Genomic DNA, 23,771 nt, shown 5'->3' on the forward strand with positions numbered 1-23,771 from the left:
AGTTATTTTGGTCCTGCTTTATGAGTGACTGCATGAATAACATCACTCCTAAGGTGTCTGCCCTTATTGAAGTATTAGAATGGTTAATGGTTGTTTTTTCCATATTAATATTCTCTGGCAGATACTGTGCTTTCTTTTCCTTTAAAAGGGTTAGATAAAAAAATTCTTGCCTTTATGAGTTGGTAATTTTTTCAGATTTTACTGTCTTGACTCATTATTAAAAGATAGCAGTTAGCTAGAGTCTGGTTTGCCAGATTACTGTGGAGAAGTTATTTTATTTCTATGCCCATTCTCAAAAGTTAAAGTAATTTAGAAAGGTGTTTGAAGTTACAGCTTGTAGTTAATTAATTAAAAAATTAAAAAACAATGTCTTATTTAAAGTCAAAGTGTAGATTGACAGAAGTTGTGTAGGTTTTTTTTTTTTAAGGAGAAATCCTCGTGATTGACCACATTGAGCTTAAATTCAAAGTTTCTACCTTATATTTCTCATGTAGCCCTGCATTATCCTATTTTTAGTCTGATCTCCATATCCTGATCTGTGATTAGAGGTAATTTTGGTAAATGACTCCCCGGATATTGTGTATATGTAAAAGCACTAATGTTTTCTGTAGAGGAATTATTAATTCTACTCTTTGAATTTGTGAGTTCCTGTCGAAAAACTGGATAAGTGTTGCTTTCTAAGATTGTTCATACCAGTAAAGTTCTGCCTTACTCTTATATGTGACTGGTTTTTTTAGGACTGGAGAGGTTCAGGAGGGAGGATACTCTATTTGCTAATTTGAAAATATTGCCAAATATATTAAGTTAGGCTTTAAGCTCAAAGTGGTGCTTCATACTTTTTCCCTAGCATATTTTGTAAATACATTTATTTTGTAATTTTAAATTTTCATCCTTATTCTGAAAATATCCTTTTTGTTAAATTAGAAAAAATGAAAAAAATAAAGACTATCCTATAATTCCACCATTTCACTATTGATAATATTTGTTATATTTACTCTAGCCTTTTAAGAGGTTTTTGATCCCCCAAAACTTACAGTTGTGATATATAGTTTTGTGGTGGTGTTTTTTTTTGTTTTTTTGTTTTTTTGATTTAGCTTATTACGAGCATTTTCTCAGGTCATTAGTTGAAAGCATAATTGCCAGCCTTTAAAAGGAAGGGCCCTTGTGATTAATTAGGTGATACAGGGAAACAATAGAAAAGGCAAAATCTTTAGTTTCATGTCACTGGAAGTTGGTACAACCATCCTTAGATGTACATGTACACTCTTATGTTAGGTATTATAAAATATGGCTGTCAGAGCCATTGATAACTTGCTGCCAATTAACACATTGATCAGAGTACAGATATTCCTATATATGGATAGAAGCAAAACTTAAGCTCATTGTAATGTAGCTTTAGTTTCCGTTTTGATGGTCAAACCTCTGAGGAATTAGATAAAATATTAAGATAGTGTCTCCACCAGAAAAATTTGAAGGCAAGATATATAAACACTATTTGAGAGTTCTGGCATCAGACCTAGGTTTTTTGTTTTTTTTTTTAATTGGGATGTAATTCACATAACATGAAATTCATCCCTTTAAAGTGTATAGTTCAGTGGTTTTTAGTATATTCACAAAGTGTGTAACATCACCACTGTCTTAATTCTAGAACAGTTTCATCAGCTCAGAACGAAACCCCATGCCCAGCAACTCATTGCACTCCCCCCTCCCCGCCCAATTCCTCTTGAAACCACTCATCTGCTTTCTGTTTCTAAGGTTTGTCTATTCAGGGTATTTCATATAATAGAATTATACAATATGTGACCTTTAGCTGCTTTTACTTAGCATAATGTTTTCAAGGTTTATCCGTATTATGGTATTTATCAGTACTTCCTTTTTATGGCTGAATAGTAGTAATTCCTTTGTAGAAATATACAACATTTTGCTTATCCATTCATCAGTTGATGAAAATGGTTCTTTCTACTTTTTGGCTATTATGATTAATACTGCTATAAACATTCATGAACAAGTTTTTGTGTGGGCATATATTTTTAATTCTCTGGTAAATACCTAGGAGTGGAATTGTTGGGTCATATGTTAACTATGTTTAACATTTTGAGGAACTGACAAACTATTTTCCAAAGCAGCTACACCATTTTACATTCCCACCAGCTATGTATGAGGGATTTAATTTCTCCAAAAGACCTAGGGTTTGAATACTTGTTCTGCTACTCCTGTGATTCTAGGTACATTTCTGAACTTCACCTGCTGTGTCTGAAAGATGGAGGGTTATTGTAAGGATTAAATTACCAAAATATGTGGAATCGCCTAGTATTGTGGTTGGAACACAGTAAACACTCAATTTTAAATTATGAAGTTGTATTTCAAGCTCCCTTATAGAAAATTTGAAAGAAAAGGAGAACACGGAGAAAAATACCATGTCTAAAATTTTACATACCTGAAAATAGTTTTTCCCAGTTTTTTTCCTTACTGCATCTGGGTTTTTTCCTCCAGGTTGAGATAATTGGAATCTAGCTGCCATATTTTGGTAAACATACTTTTTAAAGATTGGCAAAGATTTTGGGGGTAGTTTTGCTGCTAACACTTTGGTTAAAGTGTAGGTCCTGTTAAGAAGAACAAATAATTCCAGTCTATCTTTTAATACATTGAGTTGTTTATAGGGTGAGAGGGAGGGGAGGACATCTCTGGACTGTACAGATAGAATCTTTATCTTGGCTGGTTGAGAATTGGTTATAGTTTCATTTTTATGGAGAAGGCTCATTGCCAGATATTGCAAAATTAAGGAAATACAAACTTAAGAAATGACTAAAGTGGTTCAAAATTGTTAGACCAACATGTTTTTGAGTAAAGAACTATGTAATGAGTTTTAAGTGATGGCATACATTAATTTGTGCATCTTAAATCTTACAATAGAAATAACCTTTTTTTGAAAAAAACTGGTTTGCATTTATACAACAGTATCATTTTGGGTATAAGATACCTTTGCGATTTTAGAATCTTCTATGTGGCTGCAAGTCATTTAATCTTCTATGTGGCTGCAAGTCTTATAATTTTTATTTTAAAGATACTCATGGATGCTTAAAAACCATTTGGTTGCATTATTTTGGAAACTCCTTTAAAAATAAATATAAGTATATAAAACATATTCAAAACTCTTAAGCAGTCATCTTCCTAGAGTATGCATCAGGAACTGTAACCAGCTCAGCATTTTAATAAAGGAAATCTACTTGAGAAAATTTATTATTTTTTTAATGACAGTAACAAATGTTTTTGTGTAAAAAAAAAAAAACTGTGGAAGTAGAATATTAATTGTGTATACAAGCAAGTATACAACTTTTATTAAAAGAAAAATTAGATTACTGTAACTTAAAGTAGTTACATAATCATAATTTAACCTGGATATTTTCCATTCTCTGTCAGTATTTTTGGATTTACATTGTTTTTAAATGGCAGTATGAGATCCAGTTAGACCTCCACTGAGGACTGGCATGTACCATATTTCTCAAAATCTAACATGTTTTTTTCTAATTAGCATCTCAGTTTCGATTCTGACAGGCTTAATCGTATTTGTTTAATCGTATTTGTGTATGTTTTCTGATCTTTTTACTGTTTCATACTCAAAAAATTAAACACTTCCTGGTAACAGTGGTTTTTCTTATGCCCATGAATGAGGGCTTACCTTGGGCTGCTCACTCTGACTAGTGAGTATGTTATAGTACTTGGAAAGAATAAACATGAATCCTGGGTATGAAGAAATGGGGAACAAAGTTTGATTAGGGGACACGAATAAGAAGGCATAAGATGCCTAAGTTTCCACGGAGATCTTAAAGCTACCCTTTATGGATGCAGAGTATAAAGGTTGTCATATGGGTAGGAGTTTGAATTGCCTGTAGCCTTTAGTTCTGTTTTGAACTGATAAAAGCTAAACTTACTTGCAGGGGAATGTAAATTAGATAAGTGAAGTGAGGTGTTTTGTTGTTGTTGTTGTTTTTAAAGCATCGGTTTCTTGTGCCAAATATTGCTTTGATTTAAATATTGAAACATCCTTGCTTATTAAATCAATACTCAGTTGAATTTCAAAATCTGACAGCAGAAATCCAGGTGGACAAATGTGATGTTTTTAGAGCAGTTATACATCCAATGGTGTTATTAGATACTGACCTTCCATTTATGAAGGTTTTAGCAAACAATATAGAATATGCGGGTTTTGAGAGATTCATACTTAGGCATTTAATTTGTTCTTCACTATTACTGTAATAAAGTGGTAAAACCTCTTGTTTTAGTATGTCGGTTGTTTTTTTTTTCCCCCCAGAAACAAGCACATTCCTCTGTACTTGTATTTGCCTCTAATCATTTTAAGAATTTAGACGTGACTTACATTGGAGCTGAATATGATAGGGCTAGTTTTACAACCTAAATTAACCTTAACCTAAATTAATACTTTTGTTCTCATTTCTGCACATTTGATGTTGAGATGGATTTAGGTAGAGATAAAATCGGCCTTCTCTTATAATTCAAGAAGACCAGGGCATTGTGTTTTACCCATGCATTGAAACCTTTTACTCTAAATTGCTCTTTACATAAAAGGAAATTGAGTTTATGAACCTTACAGTTAATTATTTACTTGTTCCTATGTGTTCTCTGACTCAACTTCTAATTTGTGTGCTTATTTTTATTTATTTATTTATTTGTTTGTTTGTTTTTTAGGTGAGGCAACCCTTAGTCGACCTCATAGATTGCAAGGATCTTGTCAGTTTACAATCCCTTATTTTTTAATTTTTTATTTTTTTACGCCTACAGCACCTGGTCTTCCTAGGTGGTCTAATTTGTGTTTTTAAAAATGGTAGTAGTTCATAGAATTAATGACTTGAATTGGAGGAGATTGTAGAATATCTGATCCAGTCCCCTTGTTTAGCTAATTCTCTGACCTGTTTCCTAAAGTGATTTCTTTAAAGGCACTTGACTAGTTTTTGGCAAAGCAAATCTAGGGAGTAGAGCCCGAGTCAGCCAGGTACTCTTTTCTTTTCACTGCTACATGCTATCTTTCTAGGTTTAGAAGGAAAAATGAAAAGGCTTTCTGTAGAAGTGTTGCCTTTGCGAATTAGAAATGAGGTAATTTCGTTTCTAACTCATTTGTGCCTTGCCTAGTCAACTTTAGCTTTCAAACTATAAATTTGTTTTAAAATTACTTCTTAATGTGTGCTTTTGGTCTAAATTTAAAATCTGTGATGTCTTTTTCTAGTTGGATTGGATGCTGCTGGCAAGACAACCATTCTGTATAAGCTGAAGTTAGGGGAGATAGTCACCACCATTCCTACCATTGGTAAGAAAGTTTACAGATAACTTTAATATATATTATGACAATATATTATAAAGCGAAATAGAATACGGTTTAATTTTGAAACAGCTCTTTTTTAAAAGACTTTATTTTTTAGAGCAGTTTTAGGTTCACAGAAAATTGAGGTTTCCCATATATCACTTGCCCCGACACATGCATACCTTTCCCCTATTCACTCACGAGAGTGGTACATTTTGTTAAAATTGATGAACCTAGATTTTCACATCATAATCACCCAAAGTCCATAATTTACCTTAGGGTTCACTTTCGATGTACATTATATGGGATTGGACAAATGTACAGTGTCATGTATCCATCATTATAACTCCTAGGTTTTTAAGTTTGTTGATTATGTAGTAGGACTTAAAAATCCTGAGAGTTCCACAATAAAGAGGTTTATTTTCTTAATGACATTATGCACAACAATCTTTTTTTCTTTGTAGGTTTTAATGTGGAAACAGTAGAATATAAGAACATTTGTTTTACAGTATGGGATGTTGGTGGTCAAGACAAAATAAGGCCTCTCTGGAGGCATTACTTCCAAAATACCCAGGTAAGAAATGTGATACATTTTTATAACTTTTCTTATAGGTTTCATGCTCTAAAGTTTGTGTTAATTTCTACCGTTTAATTGGATGTTGGTGTGTATTGTATGAGTTGGCATTCTTCTTTCTGCTATTTCCATATTCTTCAGTGAACTGTCTCACTTATGCCTTTGAAGGCTAAATTACCGAGGGTAGAAGAGTTACATAGCTATCATAGTAATATTTTGGAAGATTAGATGTGGGTGGGGGTGTTTCTCAAGATTGAATTAAGATGTCTCATCAGTAGTTCTGTTGGTTTCATTCTTAGTTTAGGAAGTAAGATCTGTATAACTTTCTGTCATTATAGTTTTAATGAATGTAAGACATTAGTCCTTCGTTTTGTCTAGTTGTTTACTTTATTAAAAAAGATCTGTGCTGTTGATTTCTAAGATATTTTTATATTATCATAGTATATATAATACAGGCATGGAAGAGACATTAGTGATCTTGTAGAGCAGAATTTCTCAATTTGGCTGCATGTTAGAATCGCTTGGGGAGCTTTAAAAATCCCAAACCTTTGATCATAACCCCAGACCACGTGAATCAGAATCTTGGGAAGTATAAACTAGACATCAGTAGTGCTTCTCAAACTTTAATTTACATATTAATTATGTGGGTATTTATTAAAATACAGATCAATTCAGTATGGCCTGGCTGAGTAAGGCCTGAGATTTTTAGCAAGTTCTCAGGTGGTGGTACTGATGCTGCTGGTTTAGGACCTTATTTTGAGGAGCAAGTCTCAAGTATAGGGGTTTTCATCAGTAGCACTGTTGACTTTTCGGGCTGAATAATTCTTTGTTGGCGGGTGAAGGAGTGCTTTCCTTTGCATTGTAGGATGTTTAGCAGCAATCCTGGCTTCTGCCCACTACGTGCCAATTGCAGTACCCTCCTTCCCCCTAAACCAGTTGGAACAACCCAAAATGTCTCCACATCCTGCAGAATAATTCCCGAGGACAAAATTCCTCCCTCTTGAGAACCACTGCTCTTTTCTTACTCTTACATATGAGGAAACTGAAGCTTGGAATGACTTACCTAATACTGGAGAGCTAGTTCTTGTTCTACATTTCTGTTTAACCGGGTTCCAACTCTGTTGTGTTTCCCAAAGTAATGTATGATGTTACAAGTACTTCATATATTTAAGATTTGCAGATGTCAGTAATTCATTCTTGGTCTCCCAGTTCCTTTAACATTGTATACAAGTGAGGTATATTGCCACCAGGTGGCAATGAATACCCTAGGTGAATGGCTGGAGCAACCAGGTTTAAGTAGGACGTCATGTTAAGTGGAATGCTTGTTTCTTTAAAATTTAGAATGTATTAGTTCATTAACATAGCTGTGGTTAGAAAAGATATTTTGGTAGGAGTCACATGCTTTAAAAAAGTTGTTATGGAAATTTGCAAATATACAACAAAAGAGAGAATAATATAATAAACTCCCACGTATTTGTTATCCAACTTCAATTATTCGGATATGGCCAATATTGTTTAATTGGTACTCCTCCCAGATGTTCTTAATAGTTTAGATTTATTTTAAAAGTAAGTCATAGGCATTTCATTTAGGGACATGATTTTGAAGTAAAATGAGATATGAAGTAAAACTTTGCTAATCCTAAACCTTATAATTCCTAACCAAGGCTAACTCTTCTGTTAACTCCAGATTTGTTTAGAATGCTTTGTAATTTACTTAATTAATTTGGGATTAGATCTACTCCTGGCCTCTTTGGATCACCTTAGAATCAAAAGTTCAAGTACTTCTTCTTAGAAGTTCATGCCTGCTGGAGAAAGCTTTATGCGTTACCTGATAAGCTCTTACAGCTAAGCTCTTACAGCTAGCTTTTCTAGCATATTCATTCAATTCATGCATGCATTGCAAGGCAACCCTTGGTTGACCTCACAGATTGCAAGGACCTTATCAGCTTACAATCCCTTATTTCTTTATTTTTTACATCTACAGCACCTGGTCTTCCTAGATGGTCTCCCGTCCAAGTACTAACCCGGCCCAACCCTGCTTAGCTTCCAAGATCAGACGGAATCAGGCTTGTTCAGGGTGGCATGGCCGTAGACTTTTCCAGCATTCTTGACCAGTTCTTTCAGCTATAAAATTGAAAAGAAATTATGCCATTTAACCATGTTTCTAACGTATGTTAACAATCCAGAACACATTGTTTATTATAATAGTTCCAATTAGTTTGTTCTAAATAATTAAGTAAATATTTGGTCGTTTAAGTAATCTTTTCTTATCTTTAGAGTCCTAGCTTTAATACACTCTTGATTCTACACTATCCAAGGAAGTGAATAATTTAGAATTTATTCCTAAAATAATTTTCCCTCTCAATAATAATACTTTGGGACTGATAGTACTGCTTATATTTTAAAACAATAAAAATGGATCATTAGTACAGAAAAAAATTGGATCCCTTTTGGAGGCATGGGAGGAAAAGGAAAAGATAACATTAAATGTCTATGATAAGGTAAGCCAAGTGTAATTCTAGATTCTTGCATACCTCTTTGATTACATTTAATTTTAAATAGGCTTACAAAGTTGGTGGTATTTTACAGAAGAGAATTAGGTAATTTACTAATAAGTAGTGTTGAAATTTGAATTTGGGTATTACTTCACTATGCTATACTGGCTGTCATAGCATCAAGTTTTTTCAAAGGATAGGATGTTTAAAATGATGATTTCCAACAGAGAAAAGGAAATGGGTTTGAAATTTGCTAGGTTAAAAGGAAATTATATCATTTAATGACTATAGCCTAAAATAAGTATTAGGTACTCTGGCAAACTCAGTGCTGTGGTAATAGTGAGAGATGAATACAAAATGATATAGCCCTCTGCCCTTAGTGGATTTAATCTAGTTACTTATTTAAATAATAGCATAAGACAATTTGTGGTAAAACTGATGAATGTTCAAAAATACTTTAGCAGTCAGGGTTTTGGGGAGAATATTCAAAGTAATCACTTTAGTATTAATGGGAATAGATTTTAATAAAGCTATAAAATGAATCTGCCCTCTCTCCAGTTGAAAAATTTATTAAATTTTCTCATTTGAAAAATTTTAGAAAAGTCTTAATTCAACTGATTGCTTCTCAATTCCATTTCTTTTGTAGTAGAGAATTCTAATATTTTTGAGTATCTTTAAGAATGGTTACTAACTTCCTTTTTGTTAAGAATTTCTTATTTGATCAAATCAGCCTTGAATTTTTCTTGATATATTTTGCTTAAGATTTCCTTACTTTGATACTAGAGTTGGCAGGCAACATTCTGGAACAAGGCTAACTTTTCCTGATGAGGCATATAAAAACTGCTCTTCCCCCCCCACCCCCCCTTTTTTTTTTTTAACACTTTGTGCATGCCTTTGACTGAATAAGCTAGCTAGTTAGTAAATTCAGTAAATTCTGAATCTTTAGGATATTTGGCTTATTCTTTTCCTTTGGTCCCTACTTTATGGCCTTTTTTTCTTTTTCCTTCTATTTCCCTGCAAATAAAATTTATTCTTGGCATAGTTGAAGAGTGAGATTTCTTTTGATTTCGAATATTGAAATCAGAAAAAATGCTCAGCTTTTTTCAGTACTTAGAGCTCTGTTCTTATTCTTTCATTTTATAAGGGTACATTTTCTTCCTAACATTTTGCTTCTTGATATGGTTTTGCTACCTGTCTTTAATGTTTCATATATAATGTATCCTTTAAGTTTAACTGTTATAGTTTATTTAAACAATTTTTTTTTCCAGGGTCTTATTTTTGTGGTAGATAGCAATGATCGTGAAAGAATTCAGGAAGGAGCTGACGAACTGCAGAAAATGGTAATGTTTTTAAAATTCATTGTTTCCAATGATGCATTTTTCTGGGCAACAGTGGTGGTATTAGTGGTTGATGCATTTTAACTGATTAGATTACACAAATGAAATTTTTTAGAGCTAGAAAGAACTTTGAGTAACTATCATCACAGGTTCTTAATGCATGTAAAAATCTTGTATAGAGCTTTTTAAAAAACACATAGAAGAGTAGCTATTTCAGTAAGTTAGGAGGAATGCCCAGCTTGTTTTTAGAATGCTCCATGAATGAGTTATTTATTTATTTATTTTTAATTTTTTACACCAATATAAAACAGTAATTATTTGACCTTTGCAAAAAAAAAAAAGAAAGCACCTGGTCTTCCTAGGTGGTCTCTCATCCAAGTACTAACCAGGCCCGACCCTGCTTAGCTTTCCATGGGTGATTTTGATGCATATTTCTGGTTGAGGATTAGTCCAGTACTTTATAAATAGAAAATATACAGTTTTGAAACTTTTGTGTTGTAGAAATCCTGGTTCAGATTCCTTGTTATCAAGGTCATTGGGTTCAGTTTCCTCTATATTGTGTAGTAATGTATACATTGAAATATTTTGTAATAGTAACCATGAATTCCACTCAAAGGTAATAGGATTTTGGTTGACAGTGGCATTTTGGCCTTACCATGTATCGAAGTAATGTTTTCATATGTTCATATTGCTGAAAAGCCTGAGGTGGGAGATTATTGAGGAAACTTGTCATGGTTTCAGACTTTTAGCATAAAATCTTTACTCAAATGAGATCTTAAATTCTAGTTCATTGCTCCTAAGACTGGAGTGGTTTGTAAAACCACTGTGTCAGTGTATGTGTAACTAAATAAGTGGGGTTTTTTTTTGGTCTAATGAGTTAAGTATCCCTTCTGCTTTTTTTTGGTAAACAGCTTTATTGAGATATGTCATATACCATAACTTACTTCATTTACAATGTTCAAGTCAGTGGTTTTTAGTATACAGAATTTTACAACCATTACCACAATATAATTTTAGAACATTTTTATCACCCCATTAACAAATCATAGGACTGTTAGTATTCATTCCCCATTCCTTCCCCAACGCTACCCAACATCACCAGCCCTGACAACCACTAATCTACTTTCTCTATACATATGCCTGTTCTGGACATTCATATAAATGGAATCATGCATTATGTGGTTTTTTGTTACTTTTTAAACTTTTTGTTACTTTTCACTTATCCTAAGTTTTTTAAGGTTCATCCATGTTGTATCAGTACTTCATTTCTATGGTTTCAACTCTTGGAATTCTTGTATTTTTCATAACTGCAAATGCCCTAATTATTGTATTATTGTCTCAGTGTTGTGTGGTCCAGCTGGCTAGAAAGGATAAAAGTCCAAAAAGAATCATTATGTAAATACTTTTAATATTAAGTACCATAAGATCATGCCATAAATATTTATTGCCATATGTGTTTCTTGTCCTTGCCAATCTTGACCCTCATGGGATGATCTTGAACGCTGAATGAATGGTTTACCTTAATAGAGTGTAGGATGATTGGCTTGAAAGTTTTGCTTTACTTGAAGGCATGCGATTATTTCTTTGGGATTTAAAAACTGAAGGATAAGAGATTTGTAGGAGTACCTGAACTTTATGTAGGCAGATTGAGTTGATGTTTAATACTGTATTTAATGTTTAATAAATAGTATAGGAAGACAGTGGCTTACCTAGTTTGTTAAAATAATTGGATACCAGTTTTGTAGTTGTTCATTTCTTAGCTTTTATTTCCAGCTTCAGGAAGATGAATTGCAAGATGCAGTGTTGCTGCTTTTTGCAAACAAACAGGATTTGCCAAATGCTATGGCCATCAGTGAAATGACAGATAAATTAGGTCTTCAGTCTCTTCGTAACAGAACAGTAAGTATTGTTAGGATATTAATTGTTATTAGGATAATTGTTTTAGAATTATTATGATAATTGTTTTAGCTAATATTTAGTTTAAAAATTAATTAATTGTCCCCTCTGAAGAGATAAAGAGCACATTAGTTTACAGTAATACACTCTTGCTGATACAAACATGAGCCCTTTCAGGCTTTATTTCATACATTTTATAAATGATGTATTCAGTTTTACTTTAAAGTATGCTGATAATCTTCTTCATTTTTTAGCTTTTCATATAGCTCCTTTAAGGATCCATAGATTTAAATATCTTTATTTTATTTGATTTTTCTTAACTTTGTCCTCATATGTATCGTATTGATAAAGATGTGGAAACTGTAGTGTATGAGAATTTTAAAATCTAAAGATTATTGATATTTTTAACTTTACATCTTTTAAATAGCTGTGCAGCAAATATTTAATAATTTGGTTTTTTCAGATAATATTGTTTCGTGCTGTTTACATGATATCAAAAGCTTATATGACCTTTAATTATGATATTAAATAAGTTTTGAATTTAAAATTATATAATAAGAGCTTATATTCAGGATTTAAATATTGACAAACTATAACATACTATTTTATACATAAAGATATCACAAACTTTTAGTGTAGCTTGTGCTTTATAATAGTTTTTCATTAGTTTGTCAACAGGCAAATACTGTGCTATGGCAATAACTGTATAGACTGTTTGAGATGGTCCAGGCTGATTTAAATAAGATGAACTACAAATGATACCAGTTTTTCTTGCTGTGAAGATACGAATGAAGATATGAATTCATGCTTTTTCCCAGCCTTCTATTTCATTTGGGGTGTTTGGTATTTGAATAATACTTGGTAGACTAGTAGTCTTGCAGTTTCCATGCAATATTAAAGCAGTGTCTTTAAGGCAAAATGGAACTGGCCAATAAAATTAATAAAAATAAACTATCTCTTACAGGTAATTAAATTGTTTTTTAGGACTTTATCTTGGTATTTGTAACTTCTTATGGCAGTACATACAGTTAATGGAGATGAGAATCATTACCATTTTAAAAAGTAGAACTTTTTGGAATGCGTAAGACTAAAGATAGTGAAATTATCTAAAAAAACTTGTCTCTAAAATATCAACAAGCGCATACTCTTTCAGAATTTTACCTCTTGTACTCTGAACTTCTTTTTTTATGTTTGAGAAATGAGGGTTATAAGGAGCAGGTGGATATTTTATTTGTTATTAATCTTTTCATATTAGCGAACAGTTGATTAAGTTTAATGAATATGTAGGAGTAGCTTTAAATGTGAGAGGAGTTTTATGAGAAGCAACAGTTATGAGAAACTCCCAATCTATACAGTTACCGAGATCATCAAATATAAAATTAATCCTTCGTGGAATGTAATATTTAATGTATTTATTCATTTACTCCTATGGTTTTATATGATTTTTATTTCCTTTTTTCCTATACATTTATGGTAACTGCTGACTAATACCTCTCAGGAATTGGGAGAAAATATTTACTTTTTCTGATTAAGAAATTTTGAACACTGTTATAAGAATCCTATGTTAATCAAGTATTCTCTTGTCCTTTTTTTATAGTGGTATGTTCAAGCCACTTGTGCTACACAAGGAACTGGTCTTTATGAAGGACTTGACTGGCTGTCGAATGAACTTTCAAAACGTTAAATGAAACTGGATATTTAACCAAGGACACGTTTGATAGAATTGGTCTAGGCTTGTTACAACAAAATTAGTTTGCATCTTGGTTATTAAACAGTATCTGGGACTGGTTTGGGCAGAAGATTACAGCGTTTAAACTTATTTTGTTGCCAATTATTGTTTACCAAGTATAATGTTGCCATTTAGCAATATGCTTGGTTTTAAAGAAATTCTCCTTAACTTGGAAAAAAAAGTGTCCTCTTTTAATTTTACTTCCCTTAAGCCTAAATGCCTGGACATAGCTATTGTGACACCTTTAAATAAATCCGTTTTGAATGTTTTTTGAGCCCACAACAATAATGTTTTAAAGTTTTTCCCTTGCTACTTTACTGATACCTTTATCATTCCTGGGACAGTCTGCTGATTTAAAAATGTAGCATTCCATTTGTATTTATTTTTCTCCCTTGCCAAAAAGATTTTTTAATATCGCTTGTACCAGCCAGGAAATGTTCCAAAACACTATTCAGATCTGTTGCACTGAGGAACTTATTTTTTTGCCTGTCATTGACTCCTGGCTTCCATCAGCCAAGCTTACCTTGGTGCGGTTTGGATTTGATAGCTAAATAGTTCTTTGCTGATTGCAAAGAGTTCATATTGAGAAGAGTTTTTAATACCCAGCAGATTGTCTTTCTTTATATTGTATCTTTTTTATGTTGCATGTTGCTTTTGGTATCAGCCTGACTCTTTACCCAGTGTATGATAGTTCTGCTGATGTTTTATTGTTTATTGGTGAACATATCTTCATTAAGAGTTTTTGGAAAACTCATCAGACTCAAATGAATAAGTTTTCTTCATAACCCATTTGAAATTATTCCTAATAAAATGATAAAATATGTAATTGTGTGTGTTCTTTTTTAGTCTTAAAGATGTTTGAAATGGATTTTCTTATTTAGCAAAGTTGATTTGCATATTTTACATACTGTGAACAGTAACACAGATCCCAGTGAATTTACTAATCGTGTAAATTGGAAATAAAATATGGATTGCTATTGTGTGTATATAACAGTGGGGAGCAACTTCAAAAATTTAGTTTTCTTTGATAAAATACCATTTTGACATTGTACGTTTTTAGACTCATCAAGAGTAAAAAGCTGTTGTAAAATGCTCAAAAAGCATGTATTTCACAGCTAAGGTTAAAAAAATTCAAGTGCTGTTTGCATGGCAGAATGCAGACTGTTAGTGATGCTCTTCTATGTAGAACAAAGTTCACCAGCACTTTTTGGCTTCACAAATTTCAGAACTTTTGCAAAAAGGCTGGATGGGACTGATTTTTTTGTTAATAAGGCAATAAAGGTATGTACCTCATTAATTACATCTAAGTTATTAAAAGAGCTTGGTAATCTCATGGGTCACTTAGTTTTTGTCTATATATTTTATAAACCTTGCTTTTTTTAAAATTAATGGCTTGTATAGATTCAGATAAATTTAGGGACTGAAATTTTATTTTCAAAACCAAATACATGCTTATAAAATGTAGTTTTGAATTGCAAAAACAAAACAAAGCTATTGGATCAAATGAAAGGAGATTGGAATTAAGTAGTTGATGCTCATCAAACAGGTTACTGGGGCAAAATTTTGTGTTTAACATGTCACATGACTTAAGTGCAACTTTCCTAGCCCATCAGATGAACTCATTCTTCTCTCCATGTAAGAAAGGTATCATTTCTTGTTGGATAAAACTAAGATCCTGTATAGTATGTGTAGTGTTACGGGGTTCAACTAGATATAAATTTTCAATAAGTTTCATGTTAGGAGCATAGTTAAATTATCTCTGCATTAATTCAAAAAACTAAACCAAGTAAACTAAACCAAGTAAGTTAAAGATGTTTTCATGGACTCTGAAGAGAGTGAAGAGAATTCATGTAATCTTAAATTGTAAGACAACTCTACGACTATTGGAAATGGCTGCGTTAAGAAACTAAAATGGGTTAAACAGATTTGCAAAAGTGCCCTTTTTTTTTTAAGCATTAACTTTGCAACTTGGTATGTTTTTTACCTCAAAAGAAATTACTCTTTAGTTCTAGTGGCGGTAGGGTTTTTTTGTTTGTTTTTTTTTAATGAAATTGAGAAGTTCTATTTTTTTTTCCAAGTAGAAGTGAGTAAATTCTTTGGGGAAAACTATAAATCGAGAGAGAACCCCTACAATGCCTTTCCCTTCATTTTAACATTTTTTGCAAGCAGTGCAAATATAAAATCACTATCACTATCCTAATTCGTTGACATGCAGTACTCTTATGAAGTACTTGACACTATCAAGATTCAATGCTTACTGTTCACACAAAGGTTAAACTTGGTGGTGGTCAATCAGTAAGAGGTCTCTGGTTATGTAGAACAGTTGATTATATTCCTAGATTAAAAAGTGTTTTGTCAAGTAATGTTAACAGACACAAGTGGAATTGTGGTTTCCTTAAAGACTAGCAGCATCGGAGTTGGGGATTGAACCATTATCTGTTTTCTATCCGCCTGTCCAATAAGCTTTTGTTTTGGTCCATAATATTTCATATTGTCTTTTGTCTAATTCAATTGCTTTTCTGTGATATAATATCTTGACATTTTGTTGCATATTTGTTTCCATGGATTTTCGCTTCAACTTATATATTCCCCATTGAAAATAAAACAAGTGAAATGTGTTGTCTTAATTTTCCAGAGTATCTGTCTCATTCACTGAGACTTCCAGTTTTTTTTAGCATTGTACAGAATTATCTCAGTAATAACCAGATCATTTATAGGATCAAACTTTTAAAGTCCGTGGAATCTGTAGTGATACTCTGGTATTAGTAATTTGTGTCCTTTCTTAGTCTGGGTAGTCTCATCAATTTTATTCTTTTCAAAAAACGAGCTTTTGGTTTAGTTGATTTTCTCTCTTGGTTTTCTGTTTTCACTTTCATTGATTTCTGCTTTAGGTTTTATTTCTTTTCTCTGCTTTGAATTTAATTTGCTCTTTTTTTAGTTTCCTAAGGTGAAAGGTTAGATGATTGATTTGAGATCTTTTCTAATACAGATATCCTTTTCTTTCCAAAAGTCCATGTTACGTCACTTGGTTTTTACAGAAGGACCTACGTTAGTATCTATCTTCCTTAAGCAGAAGAAATTCAAAGAGGATTTTTGCTTTTACAAAAAAAAACCATTACAGTACTAATGTAGGTCTTTCGTAAAAGTGAAGTGGCATAACATGAACTTTGGGAAAGCAGGCAATACTCCTCACTTTAGGCTATATAGGTTTATAGGTTTCACAGAAACACTACTTTTGGATCACAGAGGAAACCTGTATGTGAATTCAATGTTGTAAATTCCTTTCCTAGCACTTCTTTCACTGCATCCCATAAATTTTGATTGTTTTTTGTTTTTGTTTCAAAATATTTAAAAATTTCTCTAAGATTTCTTGTATTACTTAGAAGTATGTTGTTTAATCTCTGAGGGTTTTCCAGCTATCTTTCTGGTTTTGATTTCTTGTATAATTCCATTATGGTATGAGAGCAGACACTGATTTCTATTTTAAATTTGTTGAGGTATGTTTTATGGGTCAGAATGTCTACCTTGGTGAATTTTCGTTCTACTGTTGGATGAAATAGTCTATAGATGTCAGTTATACCCGGTTGGTTGGTGATGGTGTTGATTTTGTCTATGTCCTTATTGATTTTTTGCTAGCTGTCGCAGTCTTGAACTGTAGCGGATTCATTTATTTCTCTTGTAATTCTGTCAGGTTTTGCCTCACTTCGTGTTGTTAAACACTCTCTTGTTAGGTGCATACATGTTAACAATTGTTATGTCTTCTTGGAAAACTGACCCCTTTATCATTATGAAATGCCCCTCTTTATCCCTGATAACTTTTTCTTATTCTGAAGTCTATCTGAAATTCAATATTGTTACTCCTACTTTTTTTGATTAGTGTTAGCATGGTATATCTTTCTCCATCCATTTACTTTTAAGACTATTAAAAAATTTTTTTCATTTTGTGGCTTTACAGTTTACATTCAATATTAGTTTCAAGTGTACAACATAGTGGTTAGACATCTATATAACTTATGAAGTGGTCCCTCCAATAAGTCTAGTACGCACCTGACACCATACATTGTTATTACAGTATTATTGACTATTCTCTGTGTTCTACTTTATATCCCCTTGACTGTTTTGTAACTTGCCAACTTGTGCTGCTTAATTCCTTCATCTTTTTCACCCAGCCTCCCTTCTCATCTGGCAATCATCAGTTTGTTCTGAGTTTGTTTTGTTTATGTTTTAGATTCCACATGTAAGTGAAATCATACTTTATTCACCTCTGACATTTCACTTAGCATATAATACCCTTTATGTCCATCCGTGTTGTTGCAAATAGTAAGACTTTATTTTTTATGGCTGCGTAATATGTGTACATCTTTTTTATCCAGTCTATTGATGGACACTTAGGTTGCTTCCACACCTTGGCTATTGTAAATAATGCTGCAGTAAACAGGGATGCATATATCTTTTTGAATTAGTGTTTTCTTTGGATAAATACCCAGAAGTGCAATTGCTGTATTATATAGTAGTTCTGTTTTTAATTTTTTGAGGAACCTATATACTGTTTTCTCTAGTGGCTGCACCAATTTGCAGTTTCACCAACTGCACAACGGACAGTTCCCTTTTCTCTACATCCTTGCCAACATTTGTCTTGTGTTGATTTATTGATGATAGCCATTTTGACAGGTGTATGGTGATATCTCATAGTTTTAATGTGCATTCCCCTGATGAATAGTGATGTTGAGCATTTTTTCATGTCTGTTGGCTGTCTGGATGTCCTCTTTGGAGAAATGTCTATTCAGGCCTTCTGCCCATTTTTTAATTGGATTGGGTTTTTTTTTTTTTTTTTTTTTTTGGTGTTCTATGAATTCTTTATATATTTTGGATAGTAACCCCTTATTGATGTATCATTGGCAAGTATCTTCTCCCATTCAGTAGTTTGCCTTTTCGTTTTGTTGATGGTTTCCTTTGCTGTGCAAAATTTTCTTCTTTTGGTTTCTTCCCATTTGTTTATTTTTTTCTTTTGTTTCCCTTGCCTGAGGAGACATTTAAGACTTTATTCTTTTTAGAATAGTTTTAGGTTCACAGCAAAACTGAATGGAAGGCAGAGTTCCCATGTACTCCCTGCCCCCACCCATGTATAACACTCCCTATTATCAACGTTCCCTACCAGAGTGGTACATTTGTTGCAATCGATGAACCTATGTTGACAGAATAATCACCCTGAATCCATAGTTCAAATTAGGGTTCACTCTTGGTGTTGTATATTCTATGGGTTTGGACAAATGTATAATGACATGTATCCATTGTTAGAGTATACAGTTATAGTCACTGCCCTAAAAATTCTCTGTTTCTTCACCTGTTCATCCCACCCCCAACAACTGGCCACCACTGATTTTTCACTGCTTCCGCAGTTTTGCCTTTTCCAGAAGGTTACATAGTGGCAATTATACAAGATGTAGGCTTTTCAGATTGGCTTCTTAATAATGCATATTTTCATGGCTTGATAGCTTATGTACCACTTTTTTAAAGAAATTCATTTACTTACTGAAGGACATCTTAGTTGCTTCCAAGTTTTGGTAATTTATGAATAAAGCCACTGTAAACATGTGGAGATGTGAACATAAATATTCAACTCCTTTGGGTACCAAGGAGCATGATGGCTGGATTGTATGATAAAATTATGTTAGTTTTGTAGGAAACCACTAAATTGTCTTCCAAATTGGCCATACCATTTTGCATTCCCACCAGCAATGTATGAGAGTTCCTGTTGCTCCACATTCTGACCAGCATTTGGTGTTGAGAAGTGTTCTGTATTTGGGCCATTCTATTAGGTGTGCAGTGGTATCTTCTTTTAATATGTCTTTCTCTGATGACATGATTTTAGAGCATCTTTTGATATGCTGTTTGCTCTCTATGTCTTTTTCGTTTCAGTTTAGGTCTTTCAGCCCATTTTTTAAATTGTGTTTTCTTATTGAGTTTTAAGAGTTCTTTGTATATATTTTGGATAACAGTCCTGTATCACATGTCTATTTGGGAAATATTTTCTTCAGTCTGTGGCTTGGCTTCTCATTCTCTTGCTATCTATCTACTTTTAATCTATATATGTCTTTATGTTTACATTTAACCCATTTCCTGTTAAAAAAAAGAAGTACAGCTCACTGTCAACATTAATTTAATTTTACATAAACATGCTCTTTGAGGCTGAAGAAAATCTGACTGTTTTTTAGTGTGTGAAAATACAATATAAAAACTGAAGTTATTTCTAAACAACTTGTCTCTAATCTTAATGTAACAGAAATGTATACATGAATCAGATTCATCATATTAATCTTTGGCTAACTGTTTGAGAACGATGTTCTACATGTAGGAATGCTGTGTTTTCTAGGATTTGACATTTTCAGCAATCAGAATTACTGTATTTTGTAACTGGAAATACCACTATTGAAAACAATGCATTAAATAAAATGATGTCATTTGTTTCCAGAACTATAGATACACTAGAGTGATGTGAAAATAATAAAAGCAAGATTTTTCGTGGCAAACTTTTGGGGTAAGGTTAGGATTGTAATCTGAATTATCTCAGGGTAAATGCTTCAGCTCCAAGTGCTGCCGGTGTGTATTCTTGGGGCAAATGGAAAAATAGGTTAATTTGGGCCTCTATTGACAATCTCTAACTTATATTTGGTGCATTTAGACCATTGGTGTTTAAAGTGATTATTGACATAGCTGGATTTAATAACTTACCATATTTGTAACTTCAAAATTGCCATCTGTTCTTTGTTCTTATTTTTGTCTTTCAATTTTTTCTGCCTTTTGTGGTTTTAATTGAGCACTATGTATTCTGTTTTCTCTATCTTAGCATATCAGTTATACTTTTAAAAATATTTTTTAGTGGTTGACCTAGAGTTTGTTATATACATTTACAACTAATCTAAGTCCACTTACAAATAACACTATACACTTCATAGGTAGTGGGAGTACAGGCATACCTTGTTTTATTGCACTTCACAGATGTTGCATTTTTTACAAATTGAAGACAATACCTTCCACCTACAAAAAGATGGTTTGCTTTATTGAGATGTTTGCTTTATTGTGGTGATTTGGAACTGAACCTGCAATATCTTTGAAGTATACTTGTACCTTATAAAGTAATCTTAATTCTTTCCTCCAGTCCTCATATTATAGTTATTCATTTCACATATATATAAGCATATAAATATAGTTAATATATATTAATAATTATAGTTATTCATTTCACATATACATAAGCATATAAATATATTTAAGCATACATAGTCAAATACAGTATTACTGTTCCTTTGAAGAAACATATTGGTTACATCAATTAAAAATTTTTTATTATACCTTCACTTGTATAACTTCTTTGATGCTGTTTATGTAGATCTGACTTGTGTCATTTCCTTTTAAAGAACTACTTTTTATCATTTCTTGCAAGGACAAGTCTACTGGAAACAAATCCCCTCAATTTTTGTTCGAGAGTCTTTCTCTTTCACTTTTTGAAAGATAATTTTGCAGAATACAACATTCTAAGTTGGTGAGCTTTTTTCCTCTTCACATTTTAAATGTTTTATTCCACTCTCTTCTTGCTGGCATGGTTTCTGAGAAATCAGATGTAATTCTTTGCTCCTGTATAGGTAAAGTGTTTTTTCCTCTGGTTTCTTTCAGGACTTTTTTTCTTTGGATTTTCCGTAGTTGGAAATTATATGCCTAAGTATAGTGATTTTGGCATTTATCCTGCTTGGTGTTATCTGTTTCCTGGATGTATGGTCAGGTGTCTGACATTTGATTTAAATTCTCAGTCATTATTGTTTTAAATATTGACTCTTATTCCTAACACATACACCTTTTGTAGTTGTCCTACAGTTCTTGGATAGTCTGATTTGGTTTTGTTTGCTTACAGTTTGTGGGTTTTGGGGTTTTTGTTGTTTGTTTTTTGTCTTTTTTTTCTCTGCTTTTCAGTTTTGGTGGTTTCTGTTGAGATATCCTCAAACTCAGATTCTTTCCTTAGCCATGGTTAGTCTATTAAGACCATCAAAGGAATTCATTTGTTACAGTGTTTATCTCTCGGATTTCTTTTTGATTCTTAGAATTTTCATGTCTGCTAACATTGCCCATCTTTTCTTATATATTGTCTACCCCTTAACATAATTATAGTTGTTTTAAATTTCTGGTCTGGTAATTCGATCAACTTTACCAAATTTGAGCATGCTTTTGATACTTGCACTCTTATCAAACTTTTTTGCCTGTAATCTTTTCTAGATTACTGAACATGGTATAGTGGGTAAAAGGAATTACAGTAAAGAGGCTTTAAATAATACTGTGGTAAGGTGTGGAGGTAGAGGAAGCATTCTATAGCCCTGTGATTAGATCCTAGTCTTTTAGTGAGCCTATGCTTCTAGACTGTGAATTTTGCATGCATTTCTCAAGATTTTTTTTTTCTCTACCTTAGGTGGGAGAGGATGGCTAGAATGGGCCAGAGTTTAGTATTTCCTTTCTGCCTGGTCAGTTGGGTTCTGATAAAACCTCTGTAAGTAGGGTCTGGTTAGTTTCTCCTGAGGGCAGACCTTGTTAAGAAGAACAGGATTCTCTGGCATTTTTCAATGATTCCTTTCCCCTGCCCCCCGCTGGAAGTATTAGGGAATTTTTCTATTCACTGTGAGGAGCTGGAAGTATTAGGGGATTTTTCTATTCACTGTGAGGAGCTGGCAGAGATCTAGGAGGAAAACTCATGAAAGTGTAGGCCCTCCCCTGATGACTGGGTTCCCCTGGAGTTTTTAACTCCCAATTGTCCACACTGAGCCTCTAGCAACTCCTTAAATTGAGGTTTCCCTACCTGGCACTGGTTCCCACAGAGGTTTCTGCTCCTTTAAGCTGTGTTTTCTGTAGTCACCTGTTGGTCTCTCCAATTTGGGGGGCACTGGTTTGCCCTGTGACATTTCTCTTAGTTGATATTTCAGTTTTTTGAGTATTTTCTTGTTAGGACAGAGGGACAACGTCCAAGCTTCTTATATGCCAGATCAGAAACCAGAAGTCCTGGATCAAACTTAATAAGTGTGAAGTTTCTGGTTCTTGGTTGTGGAGGTGAAAATGACTTCTGACTTGTCATTGGAAATAAGTGCTTATGCTTCCTGGTGTCATGTTGGATGTTCCTTTAATATAAATATTAGTTGCCAACTTTGGCAGAATTAATATGAAAACTTTGAATAATAAAGAGCAAGTGGTTGGTATATCTGCAAGAACATTATCTGAAGTTCTGGTATAGAGAAAATTAATCAGTTCTAGGGTCTCTTTACCTATTCAGAAGGTTGAATTGAGAAAGTGATTTGAAATAATCTACCAGCAGGTTACCTTTTACAAGAATCAGCAGAGTTAGTGTTGAGATAGTATTGGCACAATAAATCTTCCCAAATGATTTTTATTTAAAATCAGCTCAGTTATTTTTAGAAAAAATGTTAGGAATGAAATACTAGCTTTACAGTTTTAATTTCATTAAGGTCATCTAAATATTTTATTTTAAAGTCTACATTAATATAAACATGGAATTGATTAGGTCTTGGCTCTAAAATTTACTCCCAAGAGTCATTTAAGCTCAAGCATATTCTTGATAAATTTCTTCTAACATATAGGTTTGACATTTTATTCAGATGCCTAACTTGAAGTCACCACTACTTGACTGCTTTTGTTACTTACTGTTACTTTTAGACATATATCCTTTTATCTTACAATTATTTACACAAACCATTTAAAATTCCTCATTGGTTATATTCTAGTAACAGAGATGTGAGAAATAGCAAAAGCATCAATCTCGACTCAGGGAATAATTAAAGCAGCTGTATTAGTAAGTAGATGCCTGCAAGGTCCTTTGTGTTTTAAAGGATAGTTGAGTCAAGTGCCTTCCTGACCTTGCCAGGGATTTCTGCACTGTTCTCATGGTATGCTTTTTTTTTTCTTTTTTTTTTAATAGAGTCAAAAAGAAAGTTTATTATTATTTTTTAAAATTAATTAATTTTTTGGTGACATTGGTTAACAAAATCCTCAGGGAATTTAAAGCAGCTGTATTAGTAAGTAGATGCCTGCAAGGTCCTTTGTGTTTTAAAGGATAGTTGAGTCAAGTGCCTTCCTGACCTTGCCAGGGATTTCTGCACTGTTCTCATGGTATGCTTTTTTTTTTCTTTTTTTTTTTATAGAGTCAAAAAGAAAGTTTATTATTATTTTTTAAAATTAATTAATTTTTTGGTGACATTGGTTAACAAAATCCAGTAAGTTTCAAGTGTACAATTTAACAGTAAGGCATATATATATTTATATTGTGTGTTCCCTTCCCATAGTTAGATTTCTTTCTGTCACCACGTATTTGACCCCTTTTACCCCATCTACCTCCCCCATCCCCCCCCCCCCCCCCCCTTCTCACCAG

The 23,771-nt window shown here is 33.0% G+C and overlaps 1 protein-coding gene and 1 pseudogene across 1 annotated transcript in view; one reads left to right on the plus strand and one right to left on the minus strand.

Annotated features, from left to right (window-relative positions):
* The window catches only part of ARF4 (ADP ribosylation factor 4), a 16,642-nt gene extending 2,468 nt beyond the window's left edge, over nucleotides 1-14,174 (plus strand). The window contains exons 2-6 of the mRNA XM_006917514.2: nucleotides 5,243-5,323; nucleotides 5,782-5,891; nucleotides 9,655-9,726; nucleotides 11,497-11,622; nucleotides 13,217-14,174. Of these exons, the coding sequence (XP_006917576.1) occupies nucleotides 5,243-5,323; nucleotides 5,782-5,891; nucleotides 9,655-9,726; nucleotides 11,497-11,622; nucleotides 13,217-13,303 (476 nt within the window). The 3' untranslated portion in view covers nucleotides 13,304-14,174. The remainder of the gene's footprint in view (nucleotides 1-5,242; nucleotides 5,324-5,781; nucleotides 5,892-9,654; nucleotides 9,727-11,496; nucleotides 11,623-13,216) is intronic.
* On the minus strand, nucleotides 7,867-7,985 carry LOC112484490 (annotated as a pseudogene).
* Nucleotides 14,175-23,771: the final 9,597 nt, after the last annotated feature.

The sequence above is a fragment of the Pteropus alecto genome, unplaced genomic scaffold (assembly GCF_000325575.1).
Source record: "Pteropus alecto unplaced genomic scaffold, ASM32557v1 scaffold75, whole genome shotgun sequence".
Lineage (NCBI taxonomy): Eukaryota > Metazoa > Chordata > Mammalia > Chiroptera > Pteropodidae > Pteropus > Pteropus alecto.